The sequence below is a fragment of the Mesoplodon mirus genome, assembly GCF_964341445.2.
Source record: "Mesoplodon mirus genome assembly, chromosome: 12".
Lineage (NCBI taxonomy): Eukaryota > Metazoa > Chordata > Mammalia > Artiodactyla > Ziphiidae > Mesoplodon > Mesoplodon mirus.
In genome coordinates this window covers 84,125,957-84,141,725 of record NC_138988.1, presented here as the reverse complement: position 1 = coordinate 84,141,725, position 15,769 = coordinate 84,125,957, and the positions used below count along the sequence as shown (strand labels likewise).

At 45.8% G+C, this 15,769-nt stretch overlaps 1 protein-coding gene across 1 annotated transcript; it reads right to left on the bottom strand.

Moving 5' to 3' along the window:
- Positions 1-998: 998 nt before the first annotated feature.
- On the bottom strand, positions 999-8,750 carry LOC309813162 (E3 ubiquitin-protein ligase TRIM31-like; the record flags this gene model as incomplete). The annotated part of the gene is given in 8 exon segments (XM_082637743.1): positions 999-1,003; positions 1,099-1,164; positions 2,190-2,264; positions 4,842-4,957; positions 5,513-5,535; positions 6,532-6,553; positions 6,555-6,733; positions 8,637-8,750. Coding segments are annotated over 8 exon segments (600 nt in total).
- Between the last annotated feature and the right edge of the window lie 7,019 nt (positions 8,751-15,769).

Below are 15,769 nucleotides of genomic sequence, written 5' to 3'. Positions count from 1 at the left end.
AAACCCCTCTGCTTGTAAGCTGCCTTCACTGATTAAGCTCCCTTTAGTGACTTTTTTCCCTCTTTAATTGCATACCCTCCAGGTAATATAGCACAAGACTCATATAGATATAGAGCCCTATAGATAACACCTCTGACATATGAGTTGCTATAGTAATGGAAGCTTAAGTTGTTTTTTTAGGAATTGGAGCGAGCTCTTGTCCAGTTTGAGCTGGCTAATACCCTAAAACTAGACCTGCACAGGTGTCAGAAGAACCACCTTTTGCCATCAGAGGGCCAAAAACTACCTCCTCAGATTATGCTAAGCACCTCCATTTTTGAACATGCATCCCATGAAGAAGCATGTAACCCAAATCTGCCTGTGCCACAGAACACTGATTACCTCACCTTTTCCCTACCTCTGATCATCTTTCCCCATGCCCAAGACCACCCTGTTTCATGATCCCATAAATATCTCAAGCCCCTCGCCTTCAGGGAGGCAGACCTGAGACTTGTTCTCCCGTTTCCTCCCTTGGCTGCCTTGTGAATAAACTTTCTCTGCTACAAACCTCAGCGTCTCAGCATTTGGCTTGCTGCGCATGGGGCGAACAAACCTGGTTTGGTAACAAAAGCACACCCGAACAAGTTAGGAGTAAACTGATCAGGTGGTAGATTATTTCCTGGAGGAGGTGTACTCCGGGAAGGGGAAGAGGAGGTGGATGAAATGCCTGCTATCCCCACCCCCATCTCTGCCCATGCCATCTCAGCACCCGAAGGTTTCAAGAACACTAGTTGCTACAGCCCTCCCTCTTCCTCTCCCAACATCCAGGCCCTCTTACAGTCTCTCTAAATTCCTCTTTCTGCTCTGTCTCTATTCCCCTCCAACCCAAGCTGGAACTGAGAGCGATTATTCATTCCCACCTAACTCTGGTCAGGGAGGGTGATCTTGTATGTTAGGAAGTTCTTTCTACAGTCTACTCTCTTTCCTTCCTCTGCAGTGCCAGTCCAGTGCATTCCCATCTATGCTGGGGGTGGAGACAGCATTTTGACCCCCTGTAGACTTGGAGGTTCCCTGACTCCACCACTGGAAGTCACTAGTGGTCAGGGGCAGGACTCCTACCTGGAGGGGTCGACTCAGGCTCCAAGGTTTTGTTCATTTTAGGATTGTTTTTGTTTGACAGGTACCCTAGGAACTGAGGCGAGAAAACCTATTTTGGTCTTGATAACCAGAAGCTGCAAACTAAAAACCAAACCAAACGCCCTGCCACCATCAATAAGAACAAGAATAGGTGGTTCTCAGTGAGGACTGCCCCCAACTCACGGGGAAGTGGGGAAACCTTTCAGGTTGTCCCGGTGCCTGCAGGAGTGGGGGGAGGTTCTTTACTGGCCTAGAGTGTTTCCTGGGGCCTGGGATGAGAAACATTCAGCAGGACACAAGGCAGAGAGCACAATGGAGACTTACCATCTGCAAATACCGAGAGCTCCCCTGGGGGAGAAACTGCTGGTGGAACGGAATCCCTAAGTCCTGCTCTCAGCTTTGGAAGGCATTATGTATTTCGTTTCTGGCTTTGGCAAAATGATTTCTAATGTTGTTTTTTCCACTTAATAGTCACATGACTTGGATATAATTTACCTCACCTCTCTGGAGCTGCAGGGGCCTTACTGTAAATTGCTGATAATAACACCTACCTTGCAGGATAGTTGTGGGATTTTGAACTATTAGATGTGGGGTGCTTAGCACATGGTGGGCCTTTAAGAAATGGTACCTCTAGTGTTACCATCTCAGATGGCAGAGCCATCTCTGATGACTTTGGCATAGGCTGCTGTTACAGTGGGTCTTCCTCCCCTGAGCTGTCCTGACTTGACTTATAACCAGAAACCCAGCCTATAGCTGAGGGCAGCTAATACTACAGAGACTGAGCTGCCTTTATCTTCTCCTTGTCTTACCTTTTCCTCCCTTACTCTGAGGAATGAAGAAATAAATTTACAATTTTCTATTACTTTTGAATACTTTTAAATTTTGGGATTAGTCACTGAGTTTAAACTTAGTACCTGAGTTTAAAATAATAAAGCATATCCATATGCCTGTTCTTCTCAATTGAGGAGGAATGGGTATTCACTTATATTTGGCCTTCATGTAGTCAGAGAGACAGAATTCTTCCCCTTTGCTTTTTTCACTTTCCCCAAATGGCAGGAGCAATCATCACTTACAGCTCTTTATGTGTTCTTCAGTCATGCCTTTGAAGAATTTGCTTTTATCTTTCTTGCTCTCAGCCTGGAGGCTGTCTGTGGAGAGAGAACAGAATGAGATGGAGGGAGTCCAGAGAGGTTGAGCAAGGAACCCAGCACCACTCAGACAGCAGGGCACTGATTTCAAATGCCTTGGATTTGTCTCTCATACTCTTAGTGGACCAAGAAGGTGTAAAACACTGAGAGATGCCCTTTCTGCTTCCCTGAAGTGGCTCTCCAGCCGAGCACTGTCCAGTAGAAATATACTCTGAACCACAAATGACATTTTAAATTTTCTAGTAGTCCCATTACAAAAAAGTAAAAAGAAACAGATACAATTAATTTTAATTATATTTTCTATTTAACCCATTATTTTTAAGCTATTGCCCTTTCAACATATAAGAAATTACTGCTATATCTTACGTTCTATTTTCATACTAAGTCTTGTGAAATCTGACGTGTTTCCTTCACTGACAGCACACTTGACTTTGGACTAGCCACATTTCAAATGCCCAAGTGCACGTATGGCTAGCAGCCACCATACTGGGCAGAGCAAATCTAGTCCCTTCCTAGTGAGGAGAACCGAGGAGAAAGGGCTGCGGGACAAAAGGTGCTTTTTGGCCTCACCCTTTAGCTTCAAAAGAAAGCCTGCTGTGGTACCAGCCACTCAGGAGCAGGGTGTGGTAAAGGGTGGTCTCACCCTCTTAAAGCCCGGATGGCAATCCCTCTCTCCTCCCCCTAAGAGAGGACTCGAGAGAAGAAAGCAGACGGAGCTGCTGATGAAAGAGCTTAGAGCCCTGCTACCCTGGTTCTCTCCAAGGAGGGAGCTTCGTACCCCACGTCTCCTGTCTCCCAGACATGGAGGGCTGTCGACTTCTGTGTACCCTGACGGAAATAGAGGCAGAGGACAGAAGACTTTGTGTGGTTGGAGGATGAGCCCAGAACATGGGGATGATGGTCCATGTCCAACCTGAATTTCCTGTAGGGATGCTGGACTAGGTGAAGAGCTGTAGGGTGGGACCCCTAGATAAGGGGCTTCCTCTGGGCCCCTGCACCTTTCTAGTGATCTGTAGCTCCAGGAGAGTATAGAACCAGCCCTGGGGAGAGGTGGAGGGAGACACGTGGGCATCTCCTCCGAGAGCAACAAGCCAGCCATGGGGAACACTCAGCGACCCTCTTATGAGGGGTCCGCATACCTGGAGCCAGAGCAAACACTGCCCTGGAGTGCTATGCCTACAGGGCCTTCAGGGTCCAGCCACCACACCCCTCCATCCCTGGGTTCCAAGACCCAGTAATTCCCCAACAGGAGGCAACGACCCTCAGACTAGGAACTATAGAGATTGGACCAGTGTTCTGAGTAGACTCCCCAGCACCCACTCCACCCCCTGGGCTTTAATAGGGCCAGGTGGGAGTTTGGGGACTCTGTGTGTGTGTGTGTGTGTACGTGTGTGTGTGTGTGTGTGTGTGTGTGTATAGGGAAGACAGAACAGACCACGTTCATCTCTACCACAAGGTGCGTCTTTGTAGCTCCCTCCTCCATGCCCAACTCCAGCCTGTGCCGAAGTGAAAGGGTAGTGGATCCCTTCACTGAAATTCTAAACTGGAACCAAACTATTTTATTTTATTTTATTTTATTTTTTATTTTTTGGATCTTAATTCCCCGACCAGAGACTGAACCCAGGCCAAGGCAGCAAAAGCCCAGAATCCTAACCATTAGGCCACCAGGGAACGCCAGAACCAAACTATTTTGAACCTGAAATGACTGTGAAATTGTTGGGCCAGATGAGATTACACCCAGTGGGATGGGAGAGCTGGACAAAGCAGAGCAGTTACTGGGGAAAAGAAGAGCTCAAAAAACAAAATTAAGAAAAAAACGCTGTGTCTGGCGAGCGGAGATTCTTAGCTGAATGAGTGGTGTTCTTGGGGGCATTGTCCTGGTCCTTTTCCATAGGCACATGGGAGGGGTGTATGGGGACGTGGGGGGCTCTTGTGATATTTCCTGGGAGAAAACTCCATCCAGCTGTCGCTACTCCTGGTTTAGACAAGCACAACCTTTGCAGTGAAGGGAGTCCTTACAAATACCCAGCGGGCTTCCTAGTTGCAAACCCAGACATGTTTTTGAAAAGTATCTGACCAAATATCTAAAGCCCAAGTCATCCACTTCTGTCTGATCTCAGTTTGCCTGCAAGGCTGGAAGAGGGACTTCCGCAGAATGTCACTGACCTTGAATCTGTTTTCTCTTCTTCTGTAGTCAGGAATAGATGGAGCTCCAGTGTGAACCAGAGAAGTAAAAGCGACTTGCTGGAGATCACACAGTTTCTGCCTCTTCTCTGGTCCACCAGACAACCGAGAACCAACTTCCTGACCGTCACTGTGCTAGGCAAGGGGACCTCTTGTGGCTTTCACAGGAGTAGGGAGGAAGATAAGTGAAACATGATGAAGACAGAGTGCAAGAAATGCCTGAAAAGAAGCATAAGGATGCATGGAAAGTGCCCAGCAGAGAGCCTGGCATTGGAAAGGTCCTGTGATTACTATTGGCATGGATGAGTTACAGTCCCATTTCCTCCAGGAAAAGAATGGGAGAAGAATCCCCTAGAGGTAGGTGAGCCGAGACGGTGACAGCCTCTTCCTTACCTTTGAATTTCTTCAGGCTCTCTGTGAAGGAATCATGCCGTGACTTGGCTTCACTGAGTTTTTTCTCCAGGTCCATTGAAACAGGGGTTGGCTTGAGAAAGCAAAATCCTTCACTCCTAGGAAGATATGGCTCAACTGGATGGTGAGATCAAAGGATGGGATGCAGGGGAGGAGGAGCTGTGATAAAGAGATGGGGATGAGGTGACGGAGCCCTGAGGTTGGGGAAGGAAATCAGAGGATAGTGAGCTGGGAGTCAGGAGCCAGGGCTGGGGATATGGGGTCAGGGTGAGGTGGGGCATAGTGGGATATGGAAATGCAGATGGGAGATGAAGCCAGAGAGAAGCAGAGAAGAAGGGGGCAGGGAGATGGCGTAGGGGACCCAGGGGCCATCTAGTTGAGCAAGGGGTCATGCAGGAGGTGCAAGAAAATAGGAGAATCTGTGATGAAGAAATAGGAACCTAAAGAAAACAGCTCTTCTCTTTAGTAACCAAACTATGAGCTAATATGCTCAGCTCAGGCCTTTGCTCTCTACAGCCTAAGTACCTGACTGCAGTTAGACAGAGTAGACAGGAATTTGGGAGGGAGGAATGTTGAGTGTGTTTGAATGCATGTTGAGCATTGTACGATGAATGAATCAGTAGGCAAAATGCACTTGGGGTGGCCCATCATACCTGCACAAGACAATTTTGATGTCCTAGAAGAGAAAGAGAAACGGCACGGCCTCAGCACTTGGCTGATTCACAGGAGCCAAGGAGGAAGTGCTGACCCTGCTGGGCGTGGGGGTAGAACAGGTGGAGTGAGAACACCTCTCTCTTCCCACCCTCCATAAAGGGCTCCTCCAAGAAGCGTCCCATATGCCAGGAAAATGGTTAGACCGGGAGAGGAACTGAGTTGTTTGAAGATACGTTTATCTCTGAGACTAAACCAGAGACAGGAGCCGGGGGACAGGAGAAGGATTGGAATGGCTTTGCATGGTCTTTCTTGAAGGAAAGAAATGGATTTCTGAACTGGTGGGAGTGGGAGATGGATTTAGGAAGGATCTCAGCTTATTTTGTGCATCGACTAGACCCGCACTGTCCAATATGGCAGCCACCAGCCACACATGGCTACTGAACACTTGAAATGTGGCCAGTATGATGAGGAACCAAATTGTATTGAAGTTTCACTAGTCCAAATTTAAATTAAAAAGCTGACATAGTGTAAAATATTTTTCCATTAAACACAGCTATATCGATTTGGTCGGACTACATTTTACTTCACCCATTGAAAATGTGGTGTCTGAGTTGGGATCTGACAAACATATACCAGATTTCAAAGACTCAATTTTTAAAAAGGGGGAGGTTCATAAAATATTTCGTTAATACTTTAAAAATATTGGTTAACAGATTGAAATGATAATATTCTGGATATATATTTAAATAAAAATATTTTATTTAAATTAATTTTACCTGTTTCTTTTTATCTTTTTAATGTGGCTATGAGAAAAAAAGTTGACATTGCATATGGGGCTGGCAATATGCTTGTAAATTACACATGTGGCTCACATTGTATTTCTACTGCACAGCACTGGGCTAGGGGAAGGAGGAGAGGGGGTAACTCTGGTATTCTGCCGGGTGGTCAGTGTTCTGACCTGTGACTGGGGATGGACTGCTACCTTTTTACAACTTGGCCCCCAAGGGACTCTCCTCACCTGGAGCAGCTGGCCCGGAGGCACACTGCCTGGCCTTCAGGGAATCCTTAAGCTTCCCAGGAGAGTTCAGCTGCGACTTGATGTAAATGACATAGAATTTCTTCCACTTGGCAATCTCCTGACCCAACCAGTCGATCCGTGACAGGAGGAAGTTCTTCTCCTCCTGAAGCACCTGATGCAGCTCTCTGAATGCTGTGATGATCTTTTTTTTTTTTTTTTTTTTTGCGGTACGCGGGCCTCTCACTGTTGTGGCCTCTCCCATTGTGGAGCACAGGCTCCAGACGCGCAGGCTCAGCGGCCATGGCTCACGGGCCCAGCCACTCCGCGGCATGTGGGATCTTCCCGGACCAGGGCATGAACCCATGTCCCCTGCATTGGCAGGCGGACTCTCAACCACTGCACCACCAGGGAAGCCCTCTGCTGTTCTTACTGGTGGTTTCTTGTCTCTCTGGTGCCTGGTTATTTTCACTTGTGTGCTAGATATATTTGAAGAAGTATTTGCAGAAATATTTCAAAGCCTAGGATTATGTTAGCTTCTTCCCATAAGGATTTTCTTTTTTGTCATTGCAGTTCTAGAGTCACCTTAAACAAGTACAACACTTGATATTTTGGGAGCTTGGGACTCTATTTCTAGTCCCTTAAGCCTTTAAAAGCTGCCAAAAAAGCAGTTTGGAATCTCAGCAACCTGCAGTATCAACGAATGTCCCCAGACAGAGGCAACCCCAAGTTCTAGGCTCACCTCTACAGATTCCTTTCCTTTCCCAAACTTCGGCCCAACAATTCTTCACTGGCCCTTTGAATTTTTAAGATATCTTAAGAATATTTTATCCAGCTTTTTAAGTTGTCTTCACATGGGAGAAGTCTGAATTACTCAGTCCACTAATGAGAGCAGAAACCCTTCTGATCCAGGCCTCAGTTTTTTCAGTGGTTTGCTCTTCTCTGGATGTTAGCTTTCAGAAAATGTATTTTCCTCTTCTCTTCTATTCCCTTTAGTAGTAAAATCTATATGGACTTTTCTTCGGTGTGCTGTGCATGCACACGTGCACGCGCACACACACACACGCACACATTGCCCCTTTACCCCCAGATAGAGCTGAAATAGAATCTTGCATCCTACACACCTAATGTTCCAGAAGAGCTGGAGTCACAGCAGTCCTCCTTCCCAGGCCTGTTTGTGCACATATTCAGGTTGGTGCCTCGAAAATGCAGGCACTCACGGGGTAGCTGTGAGAATTCTAGCTTCAGTGCAACACCAGCATAAGGAGTTGCCCTGTGGCATAAGGGTCCCTGATAGGTCTCAGTTTGCAGACCAGGATGTGACAAGGAGATTGGAGCTGCAGCCAGCTCTAGAGGCAGAAAGAGAGCCAAAAAGAAAACACTGCACACTCCGCGGTGCTAATGATGCATTAAAAACCTGTAAACGGGAATAAAGACACAGACCTACTTGAGAATGGACTTGAGGATATGGGGAGGGGGAAGGGTAAGCTGTGACAAATCGAAAGAGAGGCATGGACATATATACACTACCAAACGTAAGGTAGATAGCTAGTGGGAAGCAGCTGCAGAGCACAGGGAGATCAGCTCGGTGCTTTGTGACCGCCTGGAGGGGTGGGATGGGGAGGGTGGGAGGGAGGGAGATGCATGAGGGAAGGGATGTGGGAACAGATGTATATGTATGACTGATTCACTTTGTTATAAAGCAGAAACTAAAACAAAAAACAAACAAAAAAAAAAACCTGTAAGCCAGCTACTATTTCCACAGGCCTCATTTCTAAACAAAGCTTTTTCATTCCATTGGTTTGGGGTGAGCTGTTCCTAGAGCTCTTGCTAAATGGGTCAGTATAGGGGTGACTTGAAGGACTGAGGGTCCCGTAGGGAAAAAAGTTCCGAGGCTGGTTTTCTGAGGCTGCCTCAGTTGTAGGAAATCAAGTGCTAATCTTCCCAGAGTCACTTACAGTACTTGCTTTTGGTGACCACTCTCAGGGGTCTTTGGGACCCGCTTTTCAGTGCTCTGGGCTTCCGTTTCTCCACCTGCATAATAGAGATGGCTACTTGGCAAGAGGTCAGAGGCCCGCAGGACGGAAGTGGGGCACCCACGCCGGTACCCTGAAGTCCACAAGGTCAGGAAGGGCCAAGAGGAGGCGGCGCGGAGACTCAGACCACAGGCTGGTGATGGGGAGGAGGCAGTTGGCGCTGGCTGCGGGGTCAGCTGCGGTCATCCGCTTAGTGAGGGGAGAGGCTGGACGGGCCGCCTCCCCCGGCAGGGGCTGGACCGGGAGTGCCGAGTGGGGCGGCTCGGGTGGCCGCTGGGAGCCGTTAGGGTTGCTGGGGCGAGGACCACTGGGTGAGCGCGCTCGGGAACGAGCCGGGCGCGCGCCCCCAGGCCGAAATGAGTGACAGCTCTTAAAGCAACCGATTTGGGGATGTCCTGATTATATTGCCCCAGTTGAGGTGGACTTTCTTTTTTTTTTTAATCCCAAGCACATATTTGTGGGGTCTGAAGCTCACATATTGTTGGGCCCTCTTCAAGAAAAAGGACACAAAAATAGAAATATAAAATAAGGAACCAAAGTGAATATTTACTTAGAAAGAGAAAAACAAGGACGGCAAATTACAAATTTTAAAAAGCTGACAAATAAACATCAAAAAATCTAGAAAAAGGGCTTCCCTGGTGGCGCAGTGGTTGAGAGTCCGCCTGCCGGTGCAGGGGACACGGGTTCGTGCCCCGGTTGCAGAGCGGCTGGGCCCGTGAGCCATGGCCGCTGAGCCTGCGCGTCCGGAGCCTGTGCCTCTCAACGGGAGAGGCCACAGCAGTGAGAGGCCCTCGTACCGCAAAAAAACAAAACAAACAAACAAAAAAATCCAGAAAAAATATTTTAAATTAACTGCTTGACTCCCCACTCTATTTTCCCTATACTTTTAGCTTTATGTTTTTTGTCTCCTTCTTCATTTGACAACAATTTTGTAATAAATTTTCTCTGAGGAGAATGACTCATTTGGTATTTCCTCTAGCGTGGTTAATTTTTTTTTAATTGAAAGTTTAGAAACGTTTATTTCTGTTTCACTATTATTATTGGTAATAATGTGCCAATTTTTAGTTTGTTAACTTTGGGGAAACTTCTGTTAAGAGTTTCTTCTGTGAGCTCTAAGATTTCAGGACATTTCAAATTTTCTTGGGCACTGACTAATCTTAAATAACTCTTTAAATTGCTAAAGGTCATTGACCTGTTTATTGCTAATTCCTTGTTACAAAAGGGTATTATGAGTTCTAGATTATCTTTGTAGGTGCTGATATTTCACACCAAATCAACAGGAAAATTTTTTTAATGTAATGTGTTTATAGGTTTATTCTTTGCCAATTGATTAACAAAAAATCTAGGAGTCTATTCTTTACTTCTATTTAATATTTATCTCTTCCCCTCAATTATTGATCTTGATTTGATCTGAATTTTTTTTCTTCCAATTCACTTTTTGATGTCAGAATAACCTCGATTGATTTCATGTAGAAATATGTTTTAAAATAATTTTATTTTGTCATGTATACATATTTGTATATGTTACATTGTTAAATATATTCCTGATGAGAGGAACTTCCATTTTGACTAGACCTTGATGAGACTAAATCCTACACTTAACAATTTTCTACATCTGGGGGTTGAAGGGATTTATTGGCTCCACTGTCCACAGACATCTGGTGCCTCGTATCACAGGACACGTTCTTTTCGTGACACATCCTCTGACCCTGCACTTTAGTCTCTGATGTCAGGTGGGTTGTCTCAGTGGGTGGTAGAAGTGTTCCTGGAAGCCACTTCTACACGGAAATACCCAGCAATAACTTATTAACTTATTAAGCAATAACTTATGAATCTTAGTAAACCCAAACAATGGAAGCCCAGCTTAATTTCTCCTTAGCTAGATCTCACCCCCAAAAGTCACTTGGTACAAGGGAAGACGTGACAGAGGAAAGTTGGAGTGGAAAGAGACAGAAATCTTACCTATGGTTAAAATATATTACTTTTGCAATTTTACAGAAGAGCATGGCCATGTAAACACATAGCTAGGGCCTATCCCAGGGTATTAGAAAGGGCCAGAACAAGTGAGGAGCTTCAGGGTCGATCTTCCTCTGTGTATCCTGCTACCACAGCAAGATTGTCTCTGAAGTCTTCTCTCTGCTGGGGTCTCGCTTCTCTCTGCCCCTCACTCTCCACCTCACCTAATGTCACACTCTGCTCTTGCTAGCTCCTTTTCATTCTTCTCCCTGCTTCAGTGAGCTTGGAATTTCATAACTTCCCCTATTTCTCTAATTGTATAGCTCCATCCTTTTGTTGAAAATAGGTGTGTCCAACCAAGTACTGATGGTAAGTCAGCCACTTGTACACTTTCCACTCAGGGTGGATTCAGCCCTTTCTGCAACCTCCACAACCAAAGCATCCATACAGGTCCATTTGGCTGTGCTTCTCAGGAGAAGCTGTTCTATAGGACTCAAAATAAGGACTCTATCAACCTGGTGAATGACTAATAGCCTCAGTACATTTCAGGCTGTACTTTCCTCCATGCCATTGGGTAGAATCCAGGAGGTCCCACCAAGAAAGTGTTACTTTCATTAGCAGCTCCTAAGGCTTCTGCTGAATTCTCCATGTCTCCTGAGTTTCAGATCTTGAGCTCCTGTTCCCCCCACCCCTACCTCCTTTTTCATAATCGTGGGGCAGATAAAGGTTCAGTATTACATTTTGCGTTTTAAAATTCTTGGCTATTTCTGCCACAGGACATCTTTCACTGGCGAACTCTCTTCCTTGGTCCCTGCCTTCTGCTGCTCTGCAGGCTGTCTCTCCTGGGCTATACCCCTCTTCCTCTTACATAGTTTGAAGGCCCTTTCTCCTTCCTCCCTCCCTCCTCCTGGATCTGCATATTTCAGAGCTAACTTTCCACCGCCAGGTATTCCTTGCTCTGAGGAATGTCAAGGCCAGATTTGAAACTATCATTTTTTAATGAAATGTCCCAGTGCCCTGAGTCATTCTCCCTCCCAGAGAGGTGAAAATAAGGTCCTGTCTTGGGAGACAACGCCACCTACTGCCCACTGAGAGCTGCCACACACACAGCTGAAGGACGCTTTTTATTGCCTGTTCTGGGTAAGGTTGCAAATAATCCAGGTAAGAATAATTTAGAATTGAAGTTGAGGTGGTGATGAGATATTCAAGGATGCACAGGAATTTAAACTTGGTAAGTACATCAAGACCATAGATAAGGATCTGGATGGTCCTGGGGCTCAGGGAGGTTACAGGACCTGCTTAAGGTTAACAGCTGCAAAGTGGTGGAGTGGAGATCTGAATCTGGCCCATCCACCTTCAAAGTCCATGTAGCTCCACTTCATTGTGCTAGGAGGGAGAGGATCTCTGGTAATGAATGGTAAGAGAGGTGATAGGGAACCCAACAGCCAGCAGAGATGAGAATTTCAAGGAAGGGACTGCTGATGATCTCATGTTTCAGAGTCATCAGTTTGGATGTGGGCTGAGAAAGCATCACTAGGATTTAGTTGGAGACTTGAAAGAGTGACTTAAGATGCCCAGCATTGGGCAAGGCATCAGAGGGTAAGCAAAGGTGGGAAGATATAGTCCCATCCCTCACGGAGCTAAGCATGAGCCAAAGTCAGGGAAGTTGGCAAAAAATGTAATGGTAATAAATTAGGAGGAGGTTCATAAAAGGGAGAGAGGTGTATATAGACCTGCAAGTCCCTCTGACACCTTTGTGCAAATTAGAATAAGCCTCTCCCCTTCCTCAGGGCTAATTATGCTCTTGGCTGCAGAGGCCCACGGCTTGGTAAGTAGACTGTGGGCTGGGTCCCAGTCCCGACTCATCCTCTCTCCTGGCTGCTCTTGTAACAGTGAACAACCTGCCCACTGTAAGTGGCGGCCCTGGAAGGATGATGACTGAGTAGTTAGGAAGGTTCATGCAGGAAACTGGGACATTGAGCTGGGCTTAAACTGATGTGAGAATTTAGAGCAGCTGCAAGAAGAGGTAGGAGGACTTCTCTGCTGGAAAGTGTCGAGCAGAGCCAGGAAAGAAGTGATGAAGGAGAGGGAAAAGATGCAAATCACTGGGCCTCTGGCTCCAATATTTTGAAGTAGACAAAATTAGGTAAAATCACTCATTCAAAAACTATCAATGGCCTGCTATATGCAAGGAGCTATGCTGAATAGGTTGTGAGGCAGGGGAATAATAATAACCCCTAACAATTGTGCATTGGTTTGTAATTTATAAAGAACCTCCATTCCCAGCTGTGACATTTGATCCACTTTCCTGGCAAGGAGGCTGTGGTCGTGGTTGTCTCAGACATGAAGCTCCAAATCTCAGAATTAGGATCATAATCCAGACCTTTGGGGTAGTTCAGAATTCCTTTCATTCTAACCACTGATTATTATTCTTCTTTAAATGTAAGTAATTGTTTAACTAGATGATACCCTTACTTGGTTCCAAATTTAAAAGGTACAATGGGAACCTCCAACCCCAGTTCTCCAGCCATCCAGACATCTAATTTTAGTGCATTTTAATGTGTGTTTTCTTCATGTGAGAGAGACTGAGCATCTTTTCATATGCTTTAGAGACATTTTTTCCTATGAAGTGTCTGTTCATTTCCTCTGTCCAGTTTCATCCTTGGTAGTTAATTTTGTTTTTTCTTTTGTAAGAGCTCTCTATGCATTAGGGGAATTAGCCTTTTGATTTTTTTTTTTTTTTAGCCCTTTGATTTTGATGGTAGCTGTTAATATGTTTTCTTTTTACTCTTTCATTTGGTCATTTGTCTCTTGACATTGTTTTTGTAGATTTTTTCCCCCATGCAGATCTTTTAAAATATGATTGAATGTATCTGTCTATCCTTGTATGATTTCTATATTTGAATCATTCTTTTTTTTTCATTTTGTTTTGTTTTGTTTTCTTGGCCATGCTGTGCAGCTTGTGGGATCTTAGTTTCCCAACCAGGGATTGAATCCGGGGCCCTCGGCAATGAAAGCGCGACTCCTAACCACTGGATCGCCAGGGAAGTCCCTATATTTGAATCATTCTTAAATTGGTGTTAAGTACAGTGGGTCTTTGCCTTCAACTTGCTCAATAAGAAAGTAGGAAAATCAAGAGAAGTACTTAAATAACTATAAAAGAAATTACCATATGGTCAGTACTCTAAATTTCTTCATCTGTCTATCCAGAATCCAGTTATCAATCTATCTGAAAATTCACCTCTCCATTTATTAAGGCTTTACTTAACTCCTTCTAAGGGCAAGGAAAGGTGTGAACAGATGACATTTTGTGGTGATGAGGCATGTGGGCTAAAATGACAGAGATCCAGATCTGAATCCCGACTCTCTGTTTACCCCTCTGTGGCCTTGGGCAGGTTACGTAATCTCTCCTCATTTTTGTTTCTCATATTATCTCATGAGATGTGACAAATGAGGAATGTGGAGGGGTCAAGGATTAGAGACTGATGAACAGTTGTGTTAGTGAGAAGCTTAGGGAGGGAGATGTAAGATGAGTCCGATGCCTAGATTTGTGATGTCAGGTGGTGAAGTCTGTTCTGACAAGGACCAGAGAATGGTCACTAGTGTGGGCAGCAAAAGTAAAGGTCATTGGATGTGATCATGTCAATGAGCTGAAAGGCCTCAGTGTTGATGGTCATCTACATTGTCCTTGAAATCACCCAAGATGGTGGCAGGACATGGCTGGTTCACAAGGCTCAATGGCTCATCCTCAGCGAATCAAGGGAATTGGCTGTGGAGGACAGCAAGGCAGAGGGAGAACGTGGGCGACCAGAGCTCCACACACAGGGGCTTTTATCTGGCTCTGGGGACCTCACGCTTAGGAGGTGGTGTATGGAGTGAGGAAGGTGCTCACCCCACCCGTGACCCTGAGATTCGAGGGAGCCATCCCATTTAGTAAAAAGGCCAAGGGACTATGACTATGGGATAAGTGACTTTTTAATAGAAACCCTACAGCAGACAGTGGTCAAGTGGGATTAAGGAAGGATAGTATGGAGTGAGATTTGAACAAGAATGTTGGACCTCTTAATAAAGCCTCAGCAGGCAACTCTCATTAGTGTTATCCCCTGTGGGACCACAGTGTCGGTGCTGAAACCTGCCTGACTGGAGGGAAGTTGGAAGACAGTGGCTGGGCACTTGGTATTCTGGTATCCTGAGCAGATGCCATGGTTCTCTGATGCCTGGATCCCGAGGTACCTAAGCGGAGGCTCTGGGAGGTCTTCATTCTGTGCATTGACTCTCACTTCATGTCATACTTACATCAGAGGCACCAAGACTTTCCTCCTCCCCATGTGCAAACAAGCCACACCTTTCACCAGCCAAAGTCCATCTCACCTTCCACCTCCCCTAGATTAGTCACGCAGCCATGGGAAGATGGGCCTTGTCACCTCTCCCCCATGTTTACTAATGCGTGAGCATATATAATCGGCACGGTCTAAAAACCACTCACCTGCTGGCCATCTCTCCAGATTTGGAGCATGAGACCATGACCTGATGTCATGGCAGGAGAAGTTGAGGTAGGATACCAGGGGAGCTTTTCTGGAGGAGGACTAGGCAAGAGGCTTAGGGAATGAGTGTTGAATGCAGTGTTTAAGTGAAGTGGGGACGGGCGAGTAATTTCTTCTTTGGGTCTTCTTTGGAGATGGCTTGAAAGGAAGGGAAAAGGTCTCCAAACTGCTCTATGTCCTGTTCTCCTTCTCTTTCCCTTTCATTGCAGAATCTGTATAACCCTAAGAGGGATGCTGGTTGGGAGAATGAGCAGCTGACAGAGATGCTGATGCAAATAGTCAGGTAATAATTGACAGCAGTAGCCAAATTCTTAGAGTGTGACCGTGAGCCTGCAAGTATCACAGTGTGGTACTTGATAAACTCCTGCCAGCTTCTCTCAACTGAGGGCAAATCAGAGAAGACTTTCAACTTTTAAGTTTATGAATCTCTGGCTTCTGACCAGGATACTCTGGCCTTTTAACTTTGAGCTGTAAAAATATGCACAGAAAGCTCTGAAGAGGAAAACTGGTCTTCGAATCACTTGCTTCCTCCAGGTGTGTGAAAAGGAGTGATTTCAAGTTTAGTAAAGACAAGGAAACCAGAGGGTGTGTGTCAAAGTTGATGATTGATTTCTGAAACTTGTTGCAGAATGGTGGTTTCTGTTGTCCGTGCTACAGCTCTATTGATGGAGAGCGGGCAGCTGCCCGTTGGAGGGCTGAATCAGG